The sequence below is a fragment of the Argopecten irradians genome, chromosome 14 (assembly GCF_041381155.1).
Source record: "Argopecten irradians isolate NY chromosome 14, Ai_NY, whole genome shotgun sequence".
Lineage (NCBI taxonomy): Eukaryota > Metazoa > Mollusca > Bivalvia > Pectinida > Pectinidae > Argopecten > Argopecten irradians.
Genome location: NC_091147.1, coordinates 36,472,600 through 36,500,574, shown reverse-complemented (window position 1 = coordinate 36,500,574; position 27,975 = coordinate 36,472,600). Strand labels below are relative to the sequence as shown.

The 27,975-nt window shown below is 34.3% G+C and overlaps 2 protein-coding genes across 3 annotated transcripts in view; both read left to right on the top strand.

The window, feature by feature from the left end:
* The first annotated feature begins 315 nt into the window (after positions 1–315).
* On the top strand, positions 316–17,170 carry LOC138307283 (PCI domain-containing protein 2-like). The gene is made up of 15 exons (XM_069247936.1): positions 316–373; positions 1,032–1,073; positions 3,205–3,326; positions 4,357–4,423; positions 6,621–6,716; positions 7,454–7,557; positions 8,750–8,825; positions 10,521–10,615; positions 11,093–11,139; positions 12,191–12,291; positions 12,674–12,747; positions 13,181–13,306; positions 13,958–14,024; positions 14,518–14,574; positions 15,145–17,170. Exons 1-15 carry the CDS (start codon positions 338–340, stop codon positions 15,235–15,237), a joined length of 1,203 nt encoding a protein of 400 aa, XP_069104037.1. The 5' UTR covers positions 316–337; the 3' UTR covers positions 15,238–17,170.
* A 2,183-nt stretch (positions 17,171–19,353) lies between these two features.
* Positions 19,354–27,975, top strand: part of LOC138306850 (conserved oligomeric Golgi complex subunit 3-like) — a 30,164-nt gene continuing 21,542 nt past the window's right edge. The window contains exons 1-7 of one of the 2 annotated variants that reach the window (XM_069247352.1): positions 19,354–19,518; positions 23,158–23,283; positions 24,426–24,487; positions 24,818–24,983; positions 26,418–26,492; positions 26,917–27,009; positions 27,512–27,640. In XM_069247352.1, coding sequence (XP_069103453.1) covers positions 19,354–19,518; positions 23,158–23,283; positions 24,426–24,487; positions 24,818–24,983; positions 26,418–26,492; positions 26,917–27,009; positions 27,512–27,640 — 816 coding nt within the window. The remainder of the gene's footprint in view (positions 19,519–23,157; positions 23,284–24,425; positions 24,488–24,817; positions 24,984–26,417; positions 26,493–26,916; positions 27,010–27,511; positions 27,641–27,975) is intronic. The other variant, XM_069247353.1, reaches the window with a different exon arrangement.

The following is a 27,975-nucleotide window of genomic DNA, read 5'->3' as shown; positions in this document are numbered from 1 at the left end:
AAATCTAATGTGTATCTATATATGACTTTAATCATATATATACATTATTTACTTAATGATTGTTTTACTTTGATGCTTTGTGTCTAATTTTAGTGTTTGAATACTTCGACATCGAATGCAACCAGTATTAATACCAGACTGATGTAGTCGATAAACTATTTGCGGACTTGCCTCAGCCTAAAATAAGCGAGTGCCCTAGTACTCGCATACGAGGGAATCTCGCCATATAGAAATTTGACCTATCCACAAATGGAAGGAAATTTTGAAACTCGTTTGTAAATATTTTCATTTGGTCGTTTGTAAATATTTTCATTTGGTCGTCTAAACGAATATCGAAATGGCACACTGGACACCGAACCAATATTTTCAGTCTGTAAGTAAAACATTAACATTTGGAATTCCTTAACAGAGATGAAAATGTTTAGGCACTGATCAGTGATATTTTGCATTGCTGACTGTCGAAACGACGTGGTAATGTTTCAAAAGTTAAGTGTTTTGTTGTGCTAGGCTATACCTCTAACATTGTTGGAGTAGGGCCGAATAAAGACCCCCTCACCTAGAGAAATTTAACTGTATTTTCCAGATTATATGTAAATATTTTCCCAAATAAAGAAAAACTCTCGATTGAATTTGTAAATGTCTAGGCCTGCATTGTTCAAGAAAGATACAATTTTTTTCCCAATTGAAAAGGTACAGGCTAGGCCCCTGAAATAATTGAGTAAGAAAATCACTGCTGTAGATCTGGTTTCTGAAAAACATATATTCTCAACAAAGTGATAACCCGATCTACATGTACAGTACAGTATATCTGTGTATGTTTTGTCCTGATCACTTCTTTCTCTATGTAGTATATATGTAAGGTAATGTAAAAAATCTATATAATATTCTGTAACAGGAGATCAGGAGAAAATGTAGCGGCCAGAGAGGGATTCGAACCTGCGACCCTCCAAACACTAGCTATCTGGTCACCGATGATAGACCCAGTTCACTCCCGCTACGATTGTTTATCGTTACAATCTTGTTTATTTCAGATGGACGATACACTTTCAGAGAAGGATGGCATTGGGTGTGCAGTAAGTATATTATATTTAGTGTTTGCTATCATAGTAATTTTAATAAGTACGTATACGATGGTAAGTCATAACGTTAGATCTACACACTAAGATTAGAACTTACCAGTGTGCTTATATATACAGTATTGACACCTATGATCACATTAATATATATATATGCAGTTGGTAGTACACTAATTTAGTAATTATAAAGATAACACCCTTGTGCACAAGATTTAGACTACAGGTAGAGACAAACTTAAATACTAAAGAATTGTAAATTAATGTTATATTATTTCAAAATGAAGAATGTATTCTTCCCCCCATCTTTAGCTGTAACACCGGATCACCTTAAAAGTGGGTAGGCTTGATAGGGGGTTTGATGGATTGATCTATTGTAAACTATCGTTCACAACTATATACATATTTATCTACAGTACATATCATCTACAATAATAATGAACAATGCATGTTATCTTTGACAAGTTTACTCACAGTAGTGAAACAGGTGTTTACAGTTCAAGAGATGGAAGGAGAGAGAGCGCTTCGCGAGCGCCATGTGACCACGTCCGCGCACATTGGTGACGTCATCAAATCTGCGGTTCACAACAGATCATGAGCTACCCTAGCTACTGAGTAGTTGTTGACAACCGCATTAATGCAGTTAATAGAGTTCTGATGAATCAGATATATCGCGATCTACTAATATATAACAAAGAGAGTTGTGTGAATTTTGTCTTAGGCCATACAAAAAAATATTTGTATTTCCTGTAACCCAACTGACCCAATAAAATGAGTGCCTATATCTAGCTATCGGTACTCAAAAACTTTATCAGTTTTGCCTTTCAGCTAGCAAATATTTTAACAACCTTGTTTTTTGGGGTTTTGCTCAAAATCTTGAATTTTTGCCCAAATTCTGTAAATTTAAGACATCAATAATACCTTGGGAATCAAATTCATGGTTTATATATTATAAAGTTGAATAAAGTTGATTTCAGTTTTTCACTGCAAGAAACTGAGATGACGAGAAAAAATACTGGTATTTAAAAAAAAATCCTACCTTCATATAAACCAACACTTCATTTTTAAGAGGTGTTACCGGAAACAAGAACATTTTTTCATTTGGCCTTACCAGTCTAGTTGGATGTATATGTCATGTGGGCCGTCTTCTATATATATATACTCAGTGATATTTCAGGGTATTTTGGGGAAAAGTTTTTGACACATAGTGGGAATTATTAATCGCAAAAAGAGCGGTTTTAGGGAAAAGTTACCCATTACTGAACGTGGTGTTATAGATAATTAAATATTGTATAACTGTGTTATTTGATGTAACATGCTGTTTTTACATGGACCTGTATTGTATCAACAAAACAATCTTTTATCAGGACAGTTTGTTTTTTTCTCAGCGATTTGATTTGGGAATTTTTCATTGTAATTGGGAAAAATAAAGGGGGTTTGGCATTGGAAATAGGATCTACAGACCCCATTTATATCAGGAGAAAAATCACTGATGCAGTAGTACAGTCAAACCTTTCTATAAAGACCACTGAAGGTACAGTTGAAAAAAGTCTTTGAGGCCAGGTTACATTGTTTTAATATTGGTTATATGGAACCTTAAAGAAGTGGTCTTTATACAGAGGTGGTCTTTATAGAGAGAAGTAACAGGTTTTTCCTTTCATGTACTACTATATGTTTTATGACAGCTATTGATCATGATGAGTATCAGAATTTGCCACATTAAACTCTATGACATCCTCGATACTACATGGGCTCCAATCACTTACGATCTCTATACCCCTGGAATATCTCATAGTAAAACTGAATGCAGCTCAGAGGAAAAAATCTTAACCAACCACAGGCCAGCAAAAATTTCCTTTAAAGACTACAAAGAGAGCAACGCCGAACTTCAAAGCCACACAGTTAATCACAGTGTACTGTTATGCGGCTCTTTTGATGTGCATCAAAGGACTAATTTACTTGTACCTGTTCTGTTTTGTTCTGTTGCCTCCAGTTTTACTATGAGATAGTCCTGGGGTGTAGAGATCATATGTGATCGGAACCCCGGGATTATCGAGGGTGACTATGATTGAACCACAAACCTGTACTACATTGTTTTTATTTGACACTTCTCTGATGATTTTATTTACAGGAGTTACTGTCCTTTAAGCATCCTCATATTGCCAACCCACGCCTCCAAATAGAACACCCCGAATCAGCAGTTCAGCGTGTTTTTGATCCCCCATATGATGAGCTAATAGCAGCACATTTACGGTAACTAAACAATTACACACTTCTCAGAAAAGAATGGAAAAGTTTTCATGCGAATGCAGCGATAGACATGTACCATATTTGACCAAATTCAAATAAACCCATGTGATGCCTCATTTTCATTGACTCCAAATTTAATGCAGGCTAAAAATATGAAAGCTTTAGGTTTCTTTACTTCAATTTTTTTTTTTGCAAATTGATTAATGGCTTATTTGTGTAATAATTTATGTCTGTTTTTTTCAATTTTTTAAATGCCCTGGCATCTACACCTATTTGGTTGAATTTGGTTCATCTCTTATTATAATATGCATTAGCAATGTAATGATTATTGTCAAACATTCATTAATCATTAGATCTAGTTGAATATTTCGTAATCAATTAATTAAGTGATTAATAAAAAGAAATATCAGTATTTAAATCATTCATATCCTTAATTTAATCATTTCCCTCAATGTCTTGATGAATTAAAATATTTTGCACAATTTTTTCACATTATCTCAAATTATGACATAAGGGGCTACGAAAAAAATGACAAGGGAATCAAATCTAACCTAAAAACTTACCAGTTATCGTATCACATAAGTCAACCAATGCCAACTGATGATGATCAATTATAATTTGTTACCTGATTAAACATACCCCGGTACTATCTTACAGTATTCGACCCCCATCCATATATGAGCACCCCTCTCCTTTCTTTAGGCTTCAATTTCACTTACTTAGAATTAAATGCAGACTGAAAATATGAAAACTGTGTTGATTTCCTTACTGATTTCTTTTGCAAATCGATTCATGGCTTACTCTGTAGAATAAATTTATGAAAGACAAGTCCAAATTTGTTTAAACTATTAAGCGCCCTCTGATCTTGAGGTGCTTCATTTTTTTAAGCGCCCTGGTTGCTTATAGGGTCTAATGCAGTAACTAAAGAAAGGTACAGATACAGCTGGTAGAGTGGTCATACTCTAGAGAGACTTTTTTAAGCCAATGTATGCCCTGTGTTTCAATATTTAATATTGCGTTTGTTAATTTTCAGGTGTTGCTGGGCAGTGTCAAATCATGACTTCATTGAAGCTTATGGCTGCCAGTCCGTTGTGGTCCAATATCCTTTATGCACAGCAGAAACGATTGAATGGAGCATAAAAATTAGATAAAGTCACCAACTTATGGGTAGAGGGGGAAGAAAAGCATGCTATCATCAGTGATATATTATAAGACTCTTTCATATGTGGATATGAAGGATAGGGATATTCTACCCTAGGGTCACAATATGTTGTAAAACCTAAGGCTTGCTGAGGGTATTACAACATTTTGTGATCTCAAGGGTAGAATATCCCTATCCTTCATATCCACCTATGAAAGAGTATTTTTCTCTCATACCTCAACATTTTATTGCAATATTACTACTATGATTTTCCGTCATTTTGAAATAAATTAGAAAAAAACGCGGCTGAAAGTAAATTCTCCAAACATGAAAATTGCATGATATTTTCAACACAAATCCCGTTTGTATCTTTTAAAGTAAACCTAGTTTCTGAAAAAAAATGTTAAAATTATACCTAGCAAATAGTAATGTTGTTGAGGCCGTGACATCACAAGGCTCCATTAAATGGCTACCCATGCAATACAGCCTCAGGCGACATGAGTGTATTGCCCTAGAGCAGCCAGTATTGTATGTGTAGGTATGAGAGAACTATTTATTGCTTAATAGACACACACACAATAAAAAGGCCTATGGTTAAAGGGTTTATATACTGACTGTACAAATATATATATATACTGGTGTTTTTCTCCAGCCGGTCCTGCTTTTCTTTTCCATCTCAAATCCGGATTAGCTTTATGATGTAAAACACAAATCCAGTTGTAAATTTGGTTTATAATATTGTATCACAGGCTTTTGACTCTATATAAATATTCAAACACCTCTATATATATGTGTAATTCAGTATTACACATATATATTTACATTCACTTGCCACATCTACTACCGTATTCGACCCAATAAGTGCCCAGGGCGCTTAAAAAATTGATAAAAATGAAAAGGTGCTAATAAGTCAAAATTATTGCAAATTTATACCGTTTCATGTAGTTTTGGTCCTTAATTGTGCCTGAGCAATTGAAATTGAGGCCTCAAAAAGGGGGAGGAGTACTTATAGGGACATGGGCGCTTATTGGGTCGAATATGGTATTTAAACTAACTAAGCTAAAGTGAAGTTTATGAAAGCAAACTGACACCCAAACACCTAAAACGTGACCATTATGACATCACTTATGGTGACATGGTCACAACAACTGATCACCATAAAAATGGTTGTTCCATCTTGTGGAGTATATCGTCGTTGATTAACATTTCCTGGTCTAACATAAACAATTTTAATGCAGAGACCCCAAACAAAATGATTAAATAATGTAAATATAAGCATTAAACTATCTTCCTCTGGAATCGATGGTCTATTATATATAGATGCCAGATCTTTGCAGACAATCATTTTATATTGTGCTTGCGCACGTTTTTTTTTTTTTTTCACAGTACACATGTTTTATTCCCCCAGCTGTATATGATGTGTATATACATTTGTGGCATTGCAACAAATGTATATACACATCGTTGATTTGGTGAGAGCTGCCAGGGTTGTGGTGCCCTTGCTTGCGCACGTTATGAAGATAATATAGACCTAAGATTCCATAGAAAGACAGTTTAATGCTTTAATATATATGTACATATATCTATAGATCTAAGATTTTATAATATGTAGCAACCTTGGTCACATATGTAAATCATGCTAACATTGTGGCCTATGTACCCAGGGGTAAATAGCAATTGTGTTTGACGATCCAGAGATTGTAGATATACGTATGCAGTCTGCGACTTTAAGCACTAGTCCAATGCCAATGACTAGTAATTTTATGGCCGGACTAGTGCTAATTGTAATGAACTAGTCCAATTGGACTAGTACCTGTGGCTTCCCGCCCAATTAAAATCATTATAAAATACTGCAGTGGTCAATTTCTTTTTTTTTATTATACATTCTTAGTGCATTCTGTATGCGATTATTTCAGTCCAGATGCATCATTTTGTTAGAATTTCCACTAGTGTTAGAATTTCCACTAGTGTTAAAATAGCCGGACTGGTAAAACTTTGAGGTTTACTAGTCCAAAGGACTAGCATGGAAAAAAGTTATTGTCACAGACTGCGTATGCATGCAGAAGGTAGGTAGAGTTGTATTCAATTTGTCTTTTACATAAGTTTATAACGACTTTTTTGGAATTCTTCAATTATATTTTCTTAACAAAACCACAGCTTTTGTGAAAATGTTCCAAAGCATTAAGGAAGAAAACTGGCCTCTTTCCATTATGTTTTCTGTCTGCCTTGACCTCAGGCTGTTTGCCAACAGCGTAAGTACTGTGTATCGTATGATACAGTAAAACTCAAAGTATTCACATGTTTTAAAGTAATATGCATATGCATGTTATGGAAGTAGCTCAGTCAGCTGAGTGACGGAGACTGTATTTAACACTACTGTATATACAAAGCACACTGACCCACCCTTCTCACAGAGATAAGTTTCATCATTGAAGCAATCAATATAATTTCTATTTGATCAAATTATATACACTGTACATATAAATACCATATTTTCCGGAGTATAAGTCACGACTTTTTCCCCTGAAAATCGGGAGTGCAACTTATACACCAGTGCGACTTATCCGAGGATGAAAGCTAAAATCTGACAATGTTTTTGCATTATTACATCATGATTCTAATGTGAAAATTGTAAGTTTTACTTGCCAGTTTAGTTATGAAAACTGAAAAAAACGTAAAAAAGGCCTTTGCGACTTATACACAGGTGCGACTTATTTTTCAGAAAATATGGTAATATGACTTGTATGAATTGCGGTATAATGACTATTATAAAGTAAAGTACCAGTATATAGTGCTTTTCTTTTCCATTGTTTTCTGAGTTTGCAAATTACAGTAACATAATAACCTCCCTTGCTGGTAGGTATCTAATTGTGACGTCATTATTTTATGTGTGAAAATTATGTCGTTTTCTCTGGAAAATATATAGTTAAATACCAACTTGCAAGGGCAGATAACTCTGTAATGTAATGAAACTTTTTTTTAAATTCAGGCAGACCTTCAGGCTGCGAAAAAAGGAAAAGGAAAGCCTGGCGAGAGGTTGGAGAAGGCAGCTGAACTTCTAATGTCGTGTTTCAGAGTCTGTGCCAGTGACAAGTAAGTGTCTTCATAACACACATATTCATTAAAAATCTTCATTAGAAATTCATCACATGCCAATCTTTATAAAAAGTTCATCACACACATATTCATTAAAAACTTATTACACACCGGTACCAGTCTCCATGGAAAATTGATCACATCACCAATCTTCATTAAAAATCTCTAATCTTCAATTTAAATATACAGTAGTTTATCACAACATCAAGCTTCATTAAATATTCATCACATAAACATTGTTCATTAAAATTCATCACATCACCAACTTTCATTAAAAGTTCACCACCCACCAATCTTCATTAAAATTCATCAGGTTTCCATTAAAATTTCATCACATCACCAATTTCCATTAAAAACTTGTCATGTTTTCATTAAAATTTATCACATGACTTATTCCAATCTTCATTAAAAATTGTCATGTGTCTATTTATAGTTCATTTCATTATCAATCTTCATTAAATATACATCACCAAACTTCAGTAAAAAATCATCATGTTTCTAAAAGTTCATCAAAACATAAAGCCTCATAAAAATCATCATGTTGCGGACCATCATTTAAAGTTCATCACATCACCAATCTTCATTAAAAATTCATCACATCAACAATATTCATTAAAATTCATCACGTTTCCATGAAAATTTCATCACATCACAAATCTTTATTAAAATCCATTATATCACCAATTTTCATTAAAAGTTCACTACTCGCTAATCGTCATTAAAAACTCATCATGTCTTCATTAAAATTTATCACATGACTTATCCCAATCTTCATTAAAAATCCATCACATGCAAATCTGTTATAAAAAATCCACTACATCACCAATGTTATTGTTTGGCATTATTTTCTGAACAGTGATTTTTTCAGGTACATTTGGGGCCGAATAAAGGTCCCTTCCCCTAGAGAAATTTTGCTATATTTTCCAAATTTTATGTAATATTTTCCCAAATAAAGAAAAGCTCTCATATATATACATATCTCAAAAAAAGTACTATGTAAATTTTTCCTGATTTAAAAAGTCAGGCCCCTGAAATTATTGAGTAAAAAAATCACTGCTTCTTATTATAATGATTCAAACCTGTATAATATAAAAACCTGTCTATACCGGCCAAATTATGCTGGTTCTGATGACATCCTGTTTAGACAAGTTGCACTGTATACATATAATATTTCTGTTCTCGTTTACAGCCGAGCTTCTGTTGAGGACACAAAGAAGTGGGGGATGCTGAATCTCGTTAACCAGTTATTTAAAATATATTTTAAGGTAAATCTCGTTTGCCAGTTTTTAAGTAAGATATATTTTAGGGTGAATCTCGTTAGCCAGTTGTGTAAAATATATTTTAAGGTAAATCTCGTTTACCAGTTATTTAAAATATATTTTAAGGTAAATCTCATGAACCAGCTGTTAAAGTAAGATGTATTTTAGGGTGAATCTCGTTAGCCAGTTGTTTAAGATGTATTTTAAGGTAAATCTCATTAAGCAGTTGTTTAAGATGTATTTTAAGGTAAATCTCATTAACCAGCTGTTTAAGTAAGATATATTTTAGGGTGAATCTAGTTAGCCAGTTGTTTAAGATGTATTTTATGGTAAATCTCGTTAACCAGTTGTTTAAGATGTATTTTAAGGTAAATCTCATTAAGCAGTTATTTAAAATATATTTTAAGGTAAATCTTGTTAGCCAGTTGTTTAAGATGTATTTTATGGTAAATCTCGTTAACCAGTTGTTTAAGATGTATTTTAAGGTAAATCTCATTAAGCAGTTATTTAAAATATATTTTAAGGTAAATCTTGTTAACCAGTTATTTAAAAAAATTATTTTAAGGTAAATCTTGTTAGCCAGCTGTTTAAGTAAGATATATTTTAGGGTGAATTTCATTAGCCAGTTGTTTGAAATATATTTTAAAGTAAATCTCAATAACCAGCTATTTAAGTAAGATATATTTTAAGGTGGGTATCGTTAACCAGTTGTTTAAAGTGTATTTTAAGGTAAATCTTGTTAGCCAGTTGGCATGACTCCTGACCTTGAATTGGGAAATTTTGGGACATACTTGTAGCCGTTTTATATTTCCGACATCAACCACTTGGTTAACAAGTAGAGCATGATGATATAGCAAAGATATTCTGTCTTTGCATGTTACAGAGTAATCTTCCCTTGCGGATAGGTACTGATTTGTTATTAATGTTTTTATACACCCAGAACGAAGTTAAAGGGGGTTATACTTGAATAGGGTTGTTTGTCTGTCTGTCTGTAGACACAATTTTATCCGGCAAACTCCTCCTAAACTACTCGACAGATTTTGATGAAATTTGGTACACAGAACCCTGACATAAAAGGAAGTTGAGTAAATTATATAGGGTTCTGCAATGTACTTTATTAATGGCGGTATTACTAAATTTGTGCAGCAGGGGGTATTAGTCATTCACTCTGGCGACAGTTCTAGTAATGAATGTAACGTCACATTTTTCAGAGAAAAGGATGTAAATTTTGTTCACAAAGTAATTATGACACAATCTATGCCCTAACCAGAAGGGAGAGAGAAACAGAAAAGAGTTTAATGTGTTTTACTCTAAAGGCCAATACAAGTTTAGTTTTGCGGACAAGAATAACACTCTCTACAATGCTCTACTATACACTCCAATATAAAAATCTTACAACTCCCCATTTTGGGTCACTCAGGACCCCTATGGGTAGCCAATGAAATCATTAGTGTGCTTGATTCTCCTGGAAACGGCTATTAGTTTGTCCAGAGATGTTCAGATTCAGGCCAGGGGTCATGCTGAGGTGACCTGGTATGGAGAGTTGTTGGATCTTGTATTGGAGTAAACTATTGTAGAGCATTGCAGTGGAGCGGAATTAGATTAAATTTAAACTTTATTTATTTTACATCGATTATGAAAAAATTGGATATCTGTTACTCATGGTCTGGATTCAGAAGTTGTACCTGTACTTGTTTTCAGATTAACAAGCTCCATTTATGCAAGCCATTGGTGAGGGCTATTGACAGTTTACCTATCAAGGACCGGTTCCCTCTCTCCCAGCAGGTTACATACAGGTATGGAAATATCCCTGTAGGACAAGTTAACATTCAATCTACTCATTAATCACTCAAAGGGCAACTGGTACTCACAACACATACTCTGTCTTTCCTCTTTGGTCTGTTTATCATTTGGTACGTAGCATCAAGACTTAATTCACACTGGAAATGTTTTTTTATCATGAGATAGTGGATCTGCAGCAGTGGTATGATGAAAGGCTACTTTGCTTGTCAAAACAAATTAATTTTAATAGCCAACTTCAGCCAAAGTCAAAATAACTATAAAATGACTCCTTGAACATTGAAAGGCCTTACAGATCTATAATTGGATAATTGGTATTTTATGAAAGAATAGACAAGTTTTGTTGATATAAATACCTTGACCAGTTTTGTTGATATAAATACCTTGACCATGCAGTCTGCTTATGGATGCATTATACATTGTAACACTACTACGAGATGTCAACTAAAAACTTGTGATAATCTTTATTGTAGATATTATGTGGGAAGAAAAGCGATGTTTGATAGTGATTTCAAGAGTGGTAAGTCAAGGCAATCCCTTCGAGGAAAGTTTTTGTTTTGATTTTGTATACCATTATCAATTACATTATAGTGCATTAAATTCATTAATTTCTAATTTAATAAAAATTCCATCAATTAATTGTTCTTAAGTACAACAATCTTACCCTTATCTACAGTTATCTACCCTTATCCAATTAGCTACCCTTATCTCAGTTATCTACCCTTATCTCAGTTATCTACCCTTATCTACAGTTATCTACCTTTATCTATAGTTATCTATCCTTATCTCAGTTATCTATCCTTATCTCAGTTATCTATCCTTATCTGCATTTATCTACCTTTATCTCAGTTATCTATAGCCTTATCTACAGTTATCTACCCTTATCTCAGTTATCTACCCTTATCTCAGTTATCTACCCTTATCTCAGTTATCTACATACCCTTATCTACAGTTATCTACCTTTATCTATAGTTATCTATCCTTATCTCAGTTATCTACCCTTATCTCAGTTATCTACCCTTATCTACAGTTATCTACCTTTATCTATAGTTATCTATCCTTATCTCAGTTATCTACCCTCATCTCAGTTATCTACATACCCTTATCTACAGTTATCTACCTTTATCTATAGTTATCTATCCTTATCTCAGTTATCTATCCTTATCTCAGTTATCTATCCTTATCTGCATTTATCTACCTTTATCTCAGTTATCTATAGCCTTATCTACAGTTATCTACCCTTATCTACAGTTATCTACCCTTATCTCAGTTATCTACAGTTATCTACCCTTATCTCAGTTATCTACAGTTATCTACCATTATCTCAGTTATCTACCCTTATCTACAGTTATCTACCCTTATCTACAGTTATCTACCCTTATCTCAGTTATCTACAGTTATCTACCCTTATCTCAGTTATCTACAGTTATCTACCCTTATCTCAGTTATCTACCGTTATCTACCATTATCTCAGTTATCTACCCTTATCTACAGTTATCTACCCTTATCTCAGTTTTCCTTATATGCAGTGATGTACCCGTATCTACAGTTATCTACCCTTATCTTTACAGCTGATGAATTCCTCTCCTATGCCTTTGAGCGCTGCCATCGAGCCAGCAGGAAAAATAAAAGGATGACCTTGATATACCTGTTACCTGTTAAAATGTTATTGGTAGGTTACATGGTTATTACAGACTTTATTGAATTGTCAATTTATAGATGCTCCACCGCCGACAGAGCATAAATGATACTCATCGTTTAACTGATGTTTCTTTGTATATATCTGTGTCTAATTAGCACAAAATACATATTAAATAGTTACATTTGCTTTAAGTGCATGCACAATCAGTACTTCATTCCATATAAGGGCATAGGTCCAAATTTTACAAACCTATTGGTCATTGTTGTAGTATGGGTGTATCCACACACCGCTAGTTTACAGGTCTAGGTTATGCTTGTTAAGATTTGATAGACGAACACATTGATGATACATATTTATTTTAATTTGAATGTTGGATTGATGACGCATTGTTTATACTGCGTTAACCATTCAGGGTCACATGCCAAAACAATCCCTGCTCCAGAAGTATGATTTGATGCAGTTCTACGACGTAGCTAAAGCTGTTAGGTACGTATCAGGTCAGCATTCTTAATAAATTCTAACAGAGCATTACAGGCCCTTTATTACTCTTCTATCTACAGAATAATCATCAGTATACTTGAACATTTATGATAAGAAATTGTGAAAGTTAATATAAAAACTTTATTATCGTATGCTGAAAACCTGCTTTCTTTCCCGACTTCTAAATTTCACGATTTCCATTTCAAAACAATTTTACGAAGATTAGCATTCATGAATTCAAAAATTGAATAGAAATTCCAATCAGTATCATTGATGCAGATGTTAATTCACGGAGATAACTTTCACCAATTGACTTGGACTGCAAATTTTGCGAAGGAAAGTTGGTATACAGTAGCCATTTTGGCTGGTCAAAATATTCGCAGAGTAGTTAGAATATCAAAATAAGTTGGATTACAGTATTCATTGTCTTCTGTTACAGTTCTGGGAACCTGTTACTCCTGAATGAAGCTCTGGAGAAGAATGAAGCCTTCTTTATCAAGTGTGGCATTTTCCTTATCCTGGAGAAACTCAAAATTATCACATATAGAAATTTGTTTAAGAAAATGTAAGTTCAGACATTTTATCTCTTAAAGTTGTCATTGAACATCAAGTTCAGGGTATTTGAATAACAATGTGAGATCTTCTGTCGATGGGAATCTCAATGACCTCCACACATGATTAGGTTTCTGTCTGGAAAAAAAACACTGAAATTTTAGCTTTGATTTTTCCCATCTTATTTTAGCGGAAATCCATTGGTCCATTTATATATTGTAATAGTTTGTATTTACTTTACTGGTATCTCTTGACAAATCTTTTAAGACTTAGGACTGGATATTGCATTTCTATACAGATCGACATGTGAACATAAGATCAGATGTTCAGACACATACTGTAAACCTAATTATTTTTGCGGTACTTTTATTTTAACACTCTCTTCGAAGCGCTAATACATGAACAGCGCTAAATTTTGTAAAATGCTATTGAACCACCGAATTGCGCTAATTTATATCAGCGTTAATGAATCATACTTTACATTTTTTTCACATTTGCGTTAAAATTTTACTGCATTAAAATAAGTATGTTCATATTGTAAGATCTCAATAAGATTACTTTATTTGTAATGGTCCAAGTTACGTCTCAAAATTCATGTATCAGTTAAGTACTGATCAGACTACATACCTTATTAGAACTCAGGTTGATGTGATTGTTGTTACAGTTATTTGCTCCTCAACACACATCAGATACCAGTAAAGGCCTTCACTGCAGCCCTCAGATTGATGGAAGTAAGTCTCTGATCACTTATTGCCTACTTAGGCCTTGCAAACTTTGTACAGCGCACCCTAGATATTCCGAACACTTGCTTTCCTAGCCTAAGCTGTCTGGATTGTGAAATGTTGCATTTGTCAAAAATCACATCTGTTCCCTGATACTTTAATTCGGATTGTGAGTTTTCTGGACTGTCGACATCCGAATTATCCAAGATCACTATATCTGTACTCTTTAAAATTTTAACCCCCCTCCCCCCCACACATCTGACATCAGATTGTGGGCTGAGCTATATAGATTCCTTTAATCAATGCAGGCTTTTCCATCTTATACCCATTGTTAACATTGGATTATATTTTTTGCAATGAAATGTTCACTTATTTAGCTTTCACTCAATCTCCTCTAATATATTCACACATGAACATTCAACAAACTTGGAATGATAATGAATAGTCTTAGGGACCCAATTTTCCTGATTTCATAGTGAGAAATTTTAATTTTTGGTTACAGGTGACGGATATTGATGACGACGAGACTTCATGTATCATAGCAAACCTCATCTATGAAGTAAGTGTTTTCATTCCATTTTTAACCATTTTTCTTTTGCTTTTGTTCAGACCATAACTTCTTAATCATTGAGGATACACATGTAATTGCCAGAAATTTATGTACAGTGCACTGATGCTAACTTACTGTTGCATTGGCTCCAAGATCAAAATTATAATCCATGTTCTCAGTAATTCCTGAATCATAGATGATGTATGATGTACTGTAATTTCATGATTTTCATCTATCATTTTCTAAAATGTACACATTAGACTTATTATACGAAGTTAAGGGACGTGTACTGGAATCTGGTTGTCCGTCTGTCCATCTGTCTGTCTGTCTAGATCTGTAGACACAACATTGTCCGACGAACTCTGCCTAAACTACCTGACAGATTTTGATAAAATTTGGTACACAGAACCCTGATATAAAGAGGAATGGAATAAATTATATAGGGTTCTGCAATGTCCCCTATTAATGGAGTTATTTTAAATTTGTGCAGCCGGGACAGGTATTATGGTAGTTCACATTTTCACCAACAAATCAATTGTTATGTGTATTTACACTTAATTTCTTATTTTTAAATTTCAGAACAAGATCAAGGGCTACATTTCTCATCAACACCAGAAACTTGTGGTCAGCAAGCAAAATGCATTCCCAGTTCTAGCATCAGTGTTGTCATAGCGATATGACATCAGGGATTTCATAGCAACATGACATTAATGTAGTCAGAACAGCATGACATCAATGTAGTCCTAGCGACATGACATCAGTGTTGTCATAGCAACATAACATCAATGTAGTCCTAGCAGTATGAGCTCAGTATTGTCATAGCAACATGACATCAATATAGTCATAGCAACATGACATCAATGTTGTCATAGCGACGTGACAACCATACAGCTTTACAGCGACAGCCTGGGTCTGTAACTGAAACAAAATTGACAGGTGACAAGCATCATAGGTTCAGGACATCATGTTGTTATGCTGGTGTCATGGAAACAGATAGAGTCGATTCTGAATTTGGATTTTAAGAGTCTCCTTGAAAACAATTTTGTCCTTTAATGGAATAATGTCTAAACCACTATGACTGGTGGTCATGGCTGCTGTGGGCTCTTTGATGAAGAACTGTAACTTCTGAACATGATTTCTAACCTCAGAGAGTTTTACAGGTGTCTAAGCTACTAAATGTTCATTATCTTGGTATCGCCAGCATATTTTGGTACCAAAAGTGTCAAGCTGGTAAGAACCTTGTTCTGAATTGTGGTGCATCACTTAAATGTAAGTAAGAAAAAGTGCTAACTAAGAAATGAGAGATGTAGTACAAGATGTGCAGAGGTGCAAGATAGTGAATGTAATACAAGAAATAATGCAGAGATGAGAGATAGTGTATGTGCTTTGAGAAATAGTGATGAGATGAAGCGAGATGTGTGGTATGAGAAATAGTGATAAGATGAAGGGAGATATGTGGTATGAGAAATAGTGATGAGATGAAGGGAGATGTGTGGTATGAGAAATAGTGATGAGATGAAGGGAGATGTGTGGTATGAGAAATAGTGATGAGATGAAGGGAGATGTGTGGTATGAGAAATAGTGATGAGATGAAGGGAGATGTGTGGTATGAGAAATAGTGATGAGATGAAGGGAGATGTGTGGTATGAGAAATAGTGATGAGATGAAGGGAGATGTGTGGTATGAGAAATAGTGATGAGATGAAGGGAGATGTGTGGTATGAGAAATAGTGATGAGATGAAGCGAGATGTGTGGTATGAGAAATAGTGCATAAATTTGAGATTTGTTTAAGAAATACTGCATAGATGTGAGATTGGTCCAAGAAATAGTTCGTAGATATGAGATTGCGGTTGTGTTGTAAGAAATTATTGCTGATATGTGCAATGATGTGAGATGTATGGCATGAGAAATAGTGCTGATTGTGATTTAAGTCTGAGGAGTATTGATGAGATATTAGATGAGATTGTGAGTGTATGAAAGATACATTGTGTGTAATACTAAATATTCAGTATATATTCTGTTATAATATGTAAATTGTAAAATGTTTGTTATTATGTATATTTGATGATGTTTAAATATGTTCTCATATTGATTTTGCATGGTGTTGATCAGGAATGCATCCAACCTAGCTTCAAATTATACATTAAAACAATGTATTTGTGGTATCGAAAGTGTGAATTAATATTTCATTGAAAACAACCACAAAAATAACATTTGTTAATATATTTCATGTATATGTAGTAACATTCTGATGAATGCCATTCAAATGAAAATTAAAATTTTATGTAAGAACACTGTCCAGTTGTTTCATTTTGATTCAAATTATATTCAATCATTTTGACACAAATAGATTTTCATCAGTTGTGCATGTCCGATAAATCAAAGTCATCTCTTTAATTCATGATATTGATTGTACTATATATAGCGTCTGTGCTCTCTGCCAGCAGCACACTAAACATAGTTTTCTGATCTAGGAATCATGGAAATGCGGATATATGTTTCATTTAAAGTTTAAGCAAATACCACAAATTGTGATTAGAGTTAATGTGAATTGAATGCTAAACTGGATTTAACAAAGACAAATAAAACAAAATGTGTATCTCTATATACCTGGTACGTATGTATAAAGTAAAAAAACAATTTATCTTGTGAAGGCCTGAAGATGCCTGTGAAGGCAGTAAGGCCAAGCGACGAAGTCTTGTAAGAAGTCAGAAGCAGAAGAGCTACATAAATCGAGTTAACAGAAAGTTGTATTTTAGAAGCAGGAAAGTGCAAATCGAGTTAGGCTCAAGCCTCTTGGTCATTGAAGAAGATATTCCAAAATTATTACCTGTCCAACTGAGAATGGAGGTCACTTCAGATTTCATGCAAGTCATTCAAGTGTTAAAAGGCCCATTACCTATAATAAGCTACAAAAGCCTTGTGAAATGGATGTTATATTATTAGCCCACCATCATCAGATGGTGGGCTATTCAAATCGCCTTTTGTCCGTAGTCTGTCGTCCGTCCGTCCGTCCGTCCGTCGTCCTTCGTCCTTCCGTCCGTCCGTCCGTTAACAAATTCTTGTTACCGCTATTCCTCAGAAAGTGCTGAAAGGATCTTTCTCAAATTTCATATGTAGGTTCCCCTAGGACCCTAGTTGTGCATATTGCATTTTGAGGACCGATCGGTGAACAAGATGGCCGACAGGCGGCCATCTTGGATTTTGACAGTTGAAGTTTGTTACCGCTATTTCTCAAAAAGTGCTGAAGGGATTCTTTCTCAAATTTCATATACAGGTTCCCCTAGGACCCTTGTTGAACATATTGCATTTTGGGACCAATCGGTCAACAAGATGGCCGACAGGCGGCCATCTTGGATTTTGATAGTTGAAGTTTGTTACCGCTATTTCTCAAAAAGTACTGAAGGGATCTTTCTCAAATTTCATATACAGGTTCCCCTAGGACCCTTGTTGTGCATATTGCATTTTGGGACCGATCGGTGAACAAGATGGCCGACAGGTGGCCATTTTGGATTTTGATACTTAAAGTTTGTTATCGCTATTTCTTAGAAAGAACTATAGCGATCTGTCTCAAATTCTATATATAGTGTTTGTTTGAAAAAGTTTGAAAAGCAGGGAAAAGATCCCTCTTTCCATTGTCAGACATAGATCATTCTTTGGTGGGCGCCAAGATCCCTCTGGATGTTATATTATTAAAAATGTCATAATAAAAAAAGAAGGTTTGTTTAAATATTCTGCATGCAAGATGGACATCGGCTTGCGACGAGATCTGTGCATAAGCTAGTCTTAATATATATAGTTGGACCAATTTGATTCATGTGACCTTGAATAAAGGGCAAGGTCTTTAATCTGAACAAATTTGGATTAATCCAAAGGCCAAATAGCATGTGTCTGGAACCTCTTGGGTATAGACAGAAGTAGTGAAGATTTGACATTGGATGGCCACAGAAAATGAATGCTGCACCTTACGACATATTGAATTAGCTGAATTAGTGTAGTTGCCTTTCAGGTAGATGAATTATTATTTTCTTATTAGAGTTAAAATGAACAAAACTAATTTCTACTAATTACCAGCTGTGACTCATGAAAAATGTGATATGAGATCCAGGTGTCAAAATAGAGTTAACCACTGGCCAAAAAATAGGGTCAATTCTATTTGATTTGCCTATGTCCAGTTGGCATTCATATTGGCTATGAATGTCAACTGAAAGACGTTCACTGCTTATATTTACATTTGGTTACAATTTTATGTTGACATACCAAGGAGATTTTGCATCTGTAATGAATTAATCATTGGTTATCATTAAGGATGGAATAGCCGTTTTCCGTGATCGCTTGCACGACAAATGTGATTGGAACAATGATAATGATGTCATAAATAAGTGATTAAAGTTCATAGTCTATGACTGCCAACTGTGCTTGGTAAGGTTACATAGTGGGACTGTATGAAAATGGTAATATATATACTAATTGTAGACGTATATAAGTGACAGAAGTATTTACATAATTATGTAAGTATGAATAACAATATTTGAAATTCCCGCTAAAGGTCTTTCATTTATTTGAACAAAAATCCGTAATTTATATCAACATTACTACAATCATCTCACACAGTTTACTAAATTCTATGATATTTTAAAATACGCATATGATATTGTTATATAGGTAGATCATACGCTCGTTATCTGAAGTACATTTGTATCTAAAAATGTCGTAACTGCGATTAAAAATTAATTAGTGCGTTTCGTTAAATTTGGTATGATTTCGTAAGTTATATACAACTTCTCCATGATGGCGGACACGTCGGCTTTGCCTGTCAACCAGAGAGTGATACTGGATCGTTTGCATGCGTGGGAATCAACTACTGACCCTAAAGCTCCACTGACAGCTAATCAGAAGGATGTATTGGTTGAATTAACAGCAAAAACATCGGAAAGACCATTCCCTAAAGATGTCAGTATAGCTAAATGCCGGTATCGATACTGTCAGTGTCGATACATCTGTTCATACTATTGGGCCAGGACAGTAATGGCAATAAAATATCTTGAAGTTTTCTGTAGTCTATTAGTTCACGTTGATTAGTGTTGAACTAAAAAGTTTAAGAGGTTTATAACTTGATACTGTAACATGTTTGGCATTTATTATTCATTTACAAGCTAACCGATACTTACATTATATATGTAGGCTTCTTAGGTAAAATACGACATTGTATTAATTGATTAGAACTTCTATGTCGCTCTCCGTACCGTCCGCTTCTACGAGCGGACGGTACGGAGAGCGACATAGAAGTTCTAATTTTGATTAGATTGCACATACAGTGTACTAAACAATAATGACAATCAAAAAGCTAATCTAATTTTATAACATATATGTATAATTCATTTTTCACAAAAAATAATATGGGCAGCCACTTGAAACGTCATGATATACATGTGCATATCAAAAGGTCTCCAATACTTTTAATGACATACGTATCAAATTGCTAGTAAACGTTTCTGTCATAATTTGCGTGCCCCTGTGTTTTAGCTGAGGTGACCAAGATTGCATTTTACAGTCTCGGAATAGCAGTTGAGACTGCTTGTTTTACACATGTTCATAGAAATTTAACTATCGAAAACAGATATATCTAGATTTAATATCCCATGAAAAGTTACATAATATAAGACCACGATCGAGAGCATCGTGGGTAGCGATAGGCCAAGGACATCTCCTTGCGGGCGCTGTATGGGATTTACAAATTGTTTAGTCTAGATGAAATAAACGATTATTCTTATTACTGGCTTATGTAAATAATGAATGTACTTGCAATATTTTCAACGTTGGACATTTTTGTTTTGCTATAATTATTAGCGATACTGCTATCGTTTGTGCGATGAGATGAGGAGGTTTTGCTGAGTCATCTCGGTTTTCCCTGTCGACACCAAAATAAAACTTGTATTGTAAGATATTGACCGTGTATTCTGTTTATCCTGCAACTTTTTCATTATACATACAGAAGATGGCATTCAAAACGAAAGCAAATTGCCTGTTATTTACACGATTTCACGATTTCACTCAAAGCGAAACGCTTCGTTGATGACCAAGAAAAGATGCATTTACTTAACCAAATGAGTGTGTACTCCTTTTTACTACCGTGGGAAATATGTAAACGACGTCATTCCGGCAATTGTGACGTCACTGTTTGGCGGGACTGACTGTCATTCATTCACTCCTACCAAAAGTGACGTCACTGGAATGTTCGGGATCAAATCATCAAATTTAGAAATTGAATCAAACAAAAGAAAATAAACATTTATTTACAGGCATAGTAATATTTTCTTATTGCAACTATTACAGGAAATTCTTATTATCCGGTATCGAGTTCTGTGGCCCGACCTAATGTCGATATTAGAGCTGAAAATGCATTGTTTCTTGATATTGTTCCGCTTCATTTGTTGACTTTAAATTCGTAAAATGAACTTAACCCGCGAAGGGCGTCAGAACGCTTGTTTTCAACGGGAATAAACACCGAAATGATAAAGATCTTCCTAGTAAGGCAAAAGTGAATATTTGCATCAGGGAAATAGGGACACAAAAAGTCGATTTCCTCCAAAAGTCAGTTAGTTATACTACATTAATTTCGCTGGAACACTTAAAAAATCGTTCTGATTTCAGAACAATTCGAATTATGAAGATACCTCTTACAGTATTTTTAGGGCTTTTCACTTTTTGGTGAAAAGACCTATTGTTTTCGTTAAGTTTCTTATTCTTCTTATTATTATTATTCTTATTATTCTTCTTCCTGTTTTTGTGAACGCTCTCTCGGTCAAACGGTAACACACAGGTTAAAAATGATTTCAGTATGTTTTAACCAAACATCTGAAGGTGTTCCATGAACAAAATTAAGTAGGTCAAAAATTTCCAAAATGGCCGCCATGACGTAAAACCTTAAAACCACAAAAACTGCTTTAACTCAAAAAATATGAAAGCTATTGCAAATCTGAAGGTATTTTATTGTAGGGAATGAACATATCTAACTTTTACCCATGACATGTTTCCACAAAATATGTCTTGTTAAAAAGCTCGCTAGAGGTCAAAGTTTACAAAAAAGTGACTATTTTTAGAATTTTTTTTTATTATTCAATTTTTTTCCAAATTTTTTCCATTGCATCGATGCAGTATCTCATTCTGAAGGCTTTGATGTCTTCAAATTAAAAATTAGTCCACTAAATAATTTTTTATGACGTAATTAATATTTTAACTAAGATTTTTTTTTCAAATTTCGACAATTATATTTTAAACATCTCCTCTGATTCCACCAGTGCAATCAAGCCCAAACGCACTACAAATCTTCCACTTGTCACCGTGACCAATTCTTGTTAATATGGTGTTGATTCAAATTCAAATATGGCCGCAATGACGGCACTTCCGGTTTAACCTAGAGACATCCATAACTCGTTAACCACTGAGCCAATTCCTTTCATGTTTTTGTATGTTATGTAGAATAGCATACTGAGAAACTTTGTAATTGTACATTTTTCTCTAAAATGTCAACTTCCGAATGATCATTGACTCATAATGGAAATTCGCCATTTTCGGTGAAAATCACGAAAAAAATCTTCTTGTCAAGTTCTACATAGTATAGAGGCTTCATGATTTGCATGAAGTAAGCTTAGGTAGTTGACTATCGGGTTTGAAAAAATAAACGAGCTTGACCGTCATCCAAGGTCACAGAGTGCGTGTGATTGTAGAGTTATGAAAATAATCCTGTGAAAATTCAGCTCATTGAGACAGCCGTAGCTCGTTAACCACACAGCCAATTACTTTCATTTTTGGATATGTTATGTAGAATCAAAAATGAAACAATTAGTTTTGTATCATTTTTCTGTTAAACGTCAACTTCCGGTTGGAAATAAGGGACAAAGTTCAAAAATGCAATTTTTCGACAAAATCATTAAAAAAAATCTTCTCAATTTCTAGAAGGCCTAGAGACCTAATATTAAGCATGAAGCATGCTGACATAAATGCCTACCAAGTTTGTTAATGTGATTGACCTTGACCTATATCAAAGGGCACTCAGGCTAACAATCCTAAAGTCTTCAAATGACTTATTGTAAAGTTCTGAAAGGCCTAAGACCTGGTATTGGACTTTTGGTACGTTGAAACTAAGCGTTACCGAGTGTTTTATAAATGACCATGAACGAAGTAGCTTTTAGGTGAAAAGCCCGTCAAATTGTCCCGGTGACAATTTCTAGTTATTATTATTATTATATATAATGTAAGTTAATTATGATTGTCAGTTGATTGTCATAATCCGTGTACATCTAACAAATAATTAGAATATGAGGGGTGGGGTATCGAATACCGGGGTGTGCTTTGACACAGTTTTCACTTAGACCTATTCTGCAAATGCACTGTACTGTTTTTAGCATATAACGTATCATTTTGAAAAAAAGACAGATGTATTTTATACAGAGTTGATTGTGTTGGATAAATATAAATATAAAGTATGTATTATATTTGTTCAAGTCAGGAAATCATATCATGTGTTGAAAATAACAACAGACACAACAGCTGTTTTTTTGACATGATGTTTTGTTGCTGTTTCATTAGCTCCCAGAAGATGATATTCCGTGTTCGATGTCCAAAAATGCTCCTTCCCGGCTGGTCTCTGATTCTCAGGAAACGAAGGAAGTAGCCTTATCAAATGACAAGGAAAAGATAGATACAGCTCAACAGGTAATACTGCATGCTACTTTCACTGTAAAAATACTTCATAATTACCCAGAGGTCCTGAGTATGACCCTTGGCAGTGTTAAATGTTTATGTAAATCCTGATAGTCAGAACTTGTTGATGAGGCCAAATAAAACAATATTCTTGTTTCTGGTAACACCCTTTTAAAATGAAGGGTCGGCAGATAGGGATTTTTTTTTATTTTTAAATATTTTTTTCTCATCATCCCAGTCTTGCAGTAAAAAACTGAAGTAGACTTTATTCAACCTTATATAAACCATTGATTTGATTCCCAGGAGACTATTGGTGTCTTAGATTTACAGAATTTGTACCAAAATTCTGGATTTTGTGAAAAAACAAACAAAATTCAGGTTGTTATTTGTCTGCTTGAGGACAAAACTAATAAAAAGTTATTGAGAAGGCACTGATACTTATAGGGTTGGTCGGGTTACCGGAAACACAAATATTTTTTTGTTTGGCCTTAGGGACCATGGTCACATCAATGGCACTTAAGAGATATCTAAGTATTCAAATTAATTTATTGATCTTAAATATCAAACAAGCAATTTAGTTATGACCATGGTAACCCTACAAGTGATTGAATATTGACTTTAGTCTTTTGTTTCGAATGAAATAACTCAGGTCTTCTAATTATACAAGTTTAAACTTGTAAATTAAAGTGAATAGTCGGGAAAAGAAAACCAGTCTAAATGCGTTCATTGGCCTTCCAAAAGTTCTCACATATTAATACGACGGTCAAGTTCTGCTTAGTTTCCCAGTTCTGACCATTAAAGTACAGAAAAGTTGAAAGCGAGGCTGCGTGGAAATGTAACCACGGACATAGTGAGCCGGGAGGACGTTTTAGAATTTCCATACTTTAAATTAATTTCTTCGTACGCAGACAGATTTTGACGAGAGATTTTATTTTTCTATTTCATAAGAAATTATAATGGATACATTCACACCATTTTACCGACTTTAACCATCCTTGCCCGACTGTTCACTTTAAATAACTAAAAAGATCTAGAAACAGACCAATATGGGTCAATCCGCATAATTTTGTTTCGAAAAAAAATACACTGAAAATCTGAAACTGTAAATGAGGATCACAAAACTGTAATACAGTAAAATGTGTTGATTGTTTTAGTTTTTCTGCTGGTTTTCCACTGTTGAAGAAGATATTGAAAAAGATGAGGAAATTCCATACAGGTGAGACTAACAATTTGTCACTAACCATAAGTAGTTAAGAGATATATTAGATGTATATTCTAATTAACCTTGATAGAGATAGCTGGTAAGGGTGACTTATATAATTTGTATTCGCTGTAATTAATTAGCACCCCTCAGATTGATGGAAGTTAAATTTAACGATGTTTTACAACAAGAGATGCTTCTGACATCAGCATTGTATACCACCTCCCCCTCCCCCACACACACAAATATTACCAACTACACTACATATTAACCCCCCCACCCACACAAATATTACCAACTACACTACATAATAAAATGATGTGCTCTGTTACGTCGTTACCACAGGCGTTACATTGAGGAGTTGAGAGAGTACCAGAAACAGTGTGATTCTGTCCTGGAGGAGGTAGGGACAGCTCTGGATTACCTACGCAGTCTCCAGGCTCACTACATCCACGTATCTACAAAGACAAACGCTCTCCATGATGCCTGCGAACATTTGCTGGCTGAACAGGTACAACATTATCATATAATATATAGCTAAAAAGAATTCACAACTCTAAATGACATTTGACCGTGTATTTAATATAAACTTTATTTATTTTACATCGATTACGAAACAAGTTATACAACTTAAGTAAATCACTATCGGTGGCCCGGATGTAAGTGCGCGAGGGCTTTCAGTGTGGGAGGAAACCTGAGTGCCCGGAGAAAACCAACATGATCATGCAGCTGACCCCCTAACCTTTTTAGTCTGTGCGGGGGATCAAACCCCGGCTAGCTAGGTGAAAGCGAGTGACTTAAGCACTACACCACCTGATCACCCATGTATTTCTACTTCATTGTCAATGGAAAATATTACCAGGAAGAATATTTCCTGAGTATATTATCACTGAGACCAGCATATTCGATTGATAATACAATATTTAATTATTGTAAATTAAGAAGAAAAATGCCATACATTTAAGCCAGGATAGATAGGTATCTTGATTAGGGCTGGGTATTGGAAGGTCTAAAACGATACGATATGTATTGACAATACACTGAAACAATACACGATACGTATTGACGATCAATACAGTGGACCTCTTTTTCAAATTCAGTTGACCCTTGTATTTCGAATATTGTGACAATAAAAGACAATTTTGATAAAATATTCTATAACCAGGAAAAAATCTACCAAACATTTGATTGAGTTTATCATCTGTGTTAATTAATTTCTGTCAATTCGTATTCTTAGTTATGAAAAGGCATTTCTAATCCATCTAGGTGACACAGATGCATTAAACACTTTCTTTTGATTGAAATGCTGTTACTTGAATGATGTTTTAGAATAAATTTTGTTTGGAATTTCCTATGTCTATAACGAAAACAGTTGGATGAGTTGTTAAAACAATACAGCAATATACAGCATGTTTGTGTATCGATATTCGATACACTGCGGAAAACCGATACGTATCGGTATATCGATATATTGATCCAGCCCTAATCTTGATTAGACAAGGGCCGTTAAGACAGGTTATGCTGTTTTGAATTGATCACCCTTTTTTTAGGAATATGATTCTGTCTTTAGCACATTTAGAACTAGGTGATGTGATGCTATACCCTGCACTATACTTTCCAGTAGTTTGATCCACAAAATGATAAGAGATGGATATTAAAAGCATCTAAAATGTAGGATTTATAAAACAAAGATAGGCATGGCAATAATACTTAATACCATTTTATACCCATTCATAGCATAACCCATGTCTTTATCTACTTAATCATAACTTGAACATAATTACTGTAAACAGAAAAAGGAGAAAATGTAGCGACCAAGCTGGGGTTTGAACTCAGGACCTCTGAACACTTAACCAAATGCTGAACAAATTGAGCTAATTGGTGCATGGCTATGATTGGCACAGTCCAATTCCGCTACATAACATTTTATTTCTTTCATTTGCAGACACGACTCATCAACACAGCTGAAAACATCAGTAACAAATTGTCTTACTTCAATGAGCTGGACCGTATATCTTCAGTAAGTGACCTATCAATATATATATAAACCAAATTATTTTCATGTGCGATTCAATTTTATTGGAATAAGAAATCATGACATCTAAATGCTGTGAAGTTGATTTCACTCATTCACCCCTGAAAACGCATTCGATTCAAAGGCTGGAAGAGTGCATTATAATATAAAGTTTCAGGGTTACACACATATGACTATTTCTACGAGAGTTTTATTTCATGGTTTGCATGTGTCTTTTTTTGCAATATTGTTATTACGTGATGAGTAAGCATTCAAACTAATTGAGCATGGTTTATTTCTATCATATACACACAATATTACGTATACAGGGTACAGGAACTAGATATTCATCATTTTTCCAAATATTTGGATTCAGAATATTTTCATTATTGGTTGCTGTTAAATTTATATTAACTCTATTTTGTTTCAGAAACTTGGTTCCCCGACTCTAACTGTTACCAATGAGTCCTTTGTTCCAATGTTGTCCAGGCTGGATGAGTGTATATTGTATATCTCCAGCAATGTGAGTAGAATTTACACGTCATCTGTTATAATGTTTTATGGAGAAAGTCAGAGTTTTTGGAAAAAAATCACTGACCTACTATACCCAGTACCTTGTCATAATTGATAATGATTTGAATTAGTGTTAGGACTGCTGTCTATTGATCCAGAGCCATGTTGGAGACAATCAATTGAAACTTTGTCATTATTGATAGCTCAAAATGATTAAAGTTCTATAATTACTGGTAAATCTTACATATAAGTAATTAGCATACTATAAAAATCTTTGAAAGAGAATAATTATAAAGAATCATTATTATCAAAGATTATTCCATAAAGTAAACAATAATCAATTAGCGAAAGAAAGAAAAATGAAGAAACCTACACAGTTTTCATATTTTCAGTGTACATATCATTTGAGGTAAAAGAAATGAAGGCCTCAAAAAGGGAAAGGGGCGCTAAAAGGGATATGGGCACTTAGGTTTGAATTTATATTTTAGTTGTTGATGATCTTGTATTTTCAGGCCCCCTGTAAGGAATCTGCTATTTACCTTGCCAAGTTTAGACATTGCCTGGCTCGGGCTTTAAACCTGATAAAATGTCATGTTGTACACATTTTACAAATGGCTACACAACAGGTCCAACCCACAAAGGTCAGTAAAGGTCAATTATTAAATACAGGTATTCAAAGACTTAGTATTATTGTTTACATGTAGTAATTTTTGTATACTTAATTACCATGCCAGTGCCCCTCTGTAATGCATTTTGAATTTGCCATGGCAACCCTGAATCACTATTGAAAAATCAAAAGAAAAAACAATGTTTTCCAGAAAGAGGACAATTTGGATATTAAACGGGAAGGCATTAGATCGGCTTCAAATGAGAAAATTTTTTCGCATAAATCGGTAGGGTTAACATGTCTTAGTTTGGTGTAATTATCTCCCCTTAACTTACAATTCTCATTATGACTTAACCAAATGATGCTTCA

Coding starts and splice junctions, on each gene's coding strand:
- LOC138307283 (XM_069247936.1), top strand. CDS start 338: ATGGCACACTGGACACCGAACCAATATTTTCAGTCT. Junction 3,327..4,356: donor CTAATAGCAGCACATTTACG/GTAACTAAACAA, acceptor GTTAATTTTCAG/GTGTTGCTGGGCAGTGTCAA. Junction 8,826..10,520: donor TATTTAAAATATATTTTAAG/GTAAATCTCGTT, acceptor ACTTGTTTTCAG/ATTAACAAGCTCCATTTATG.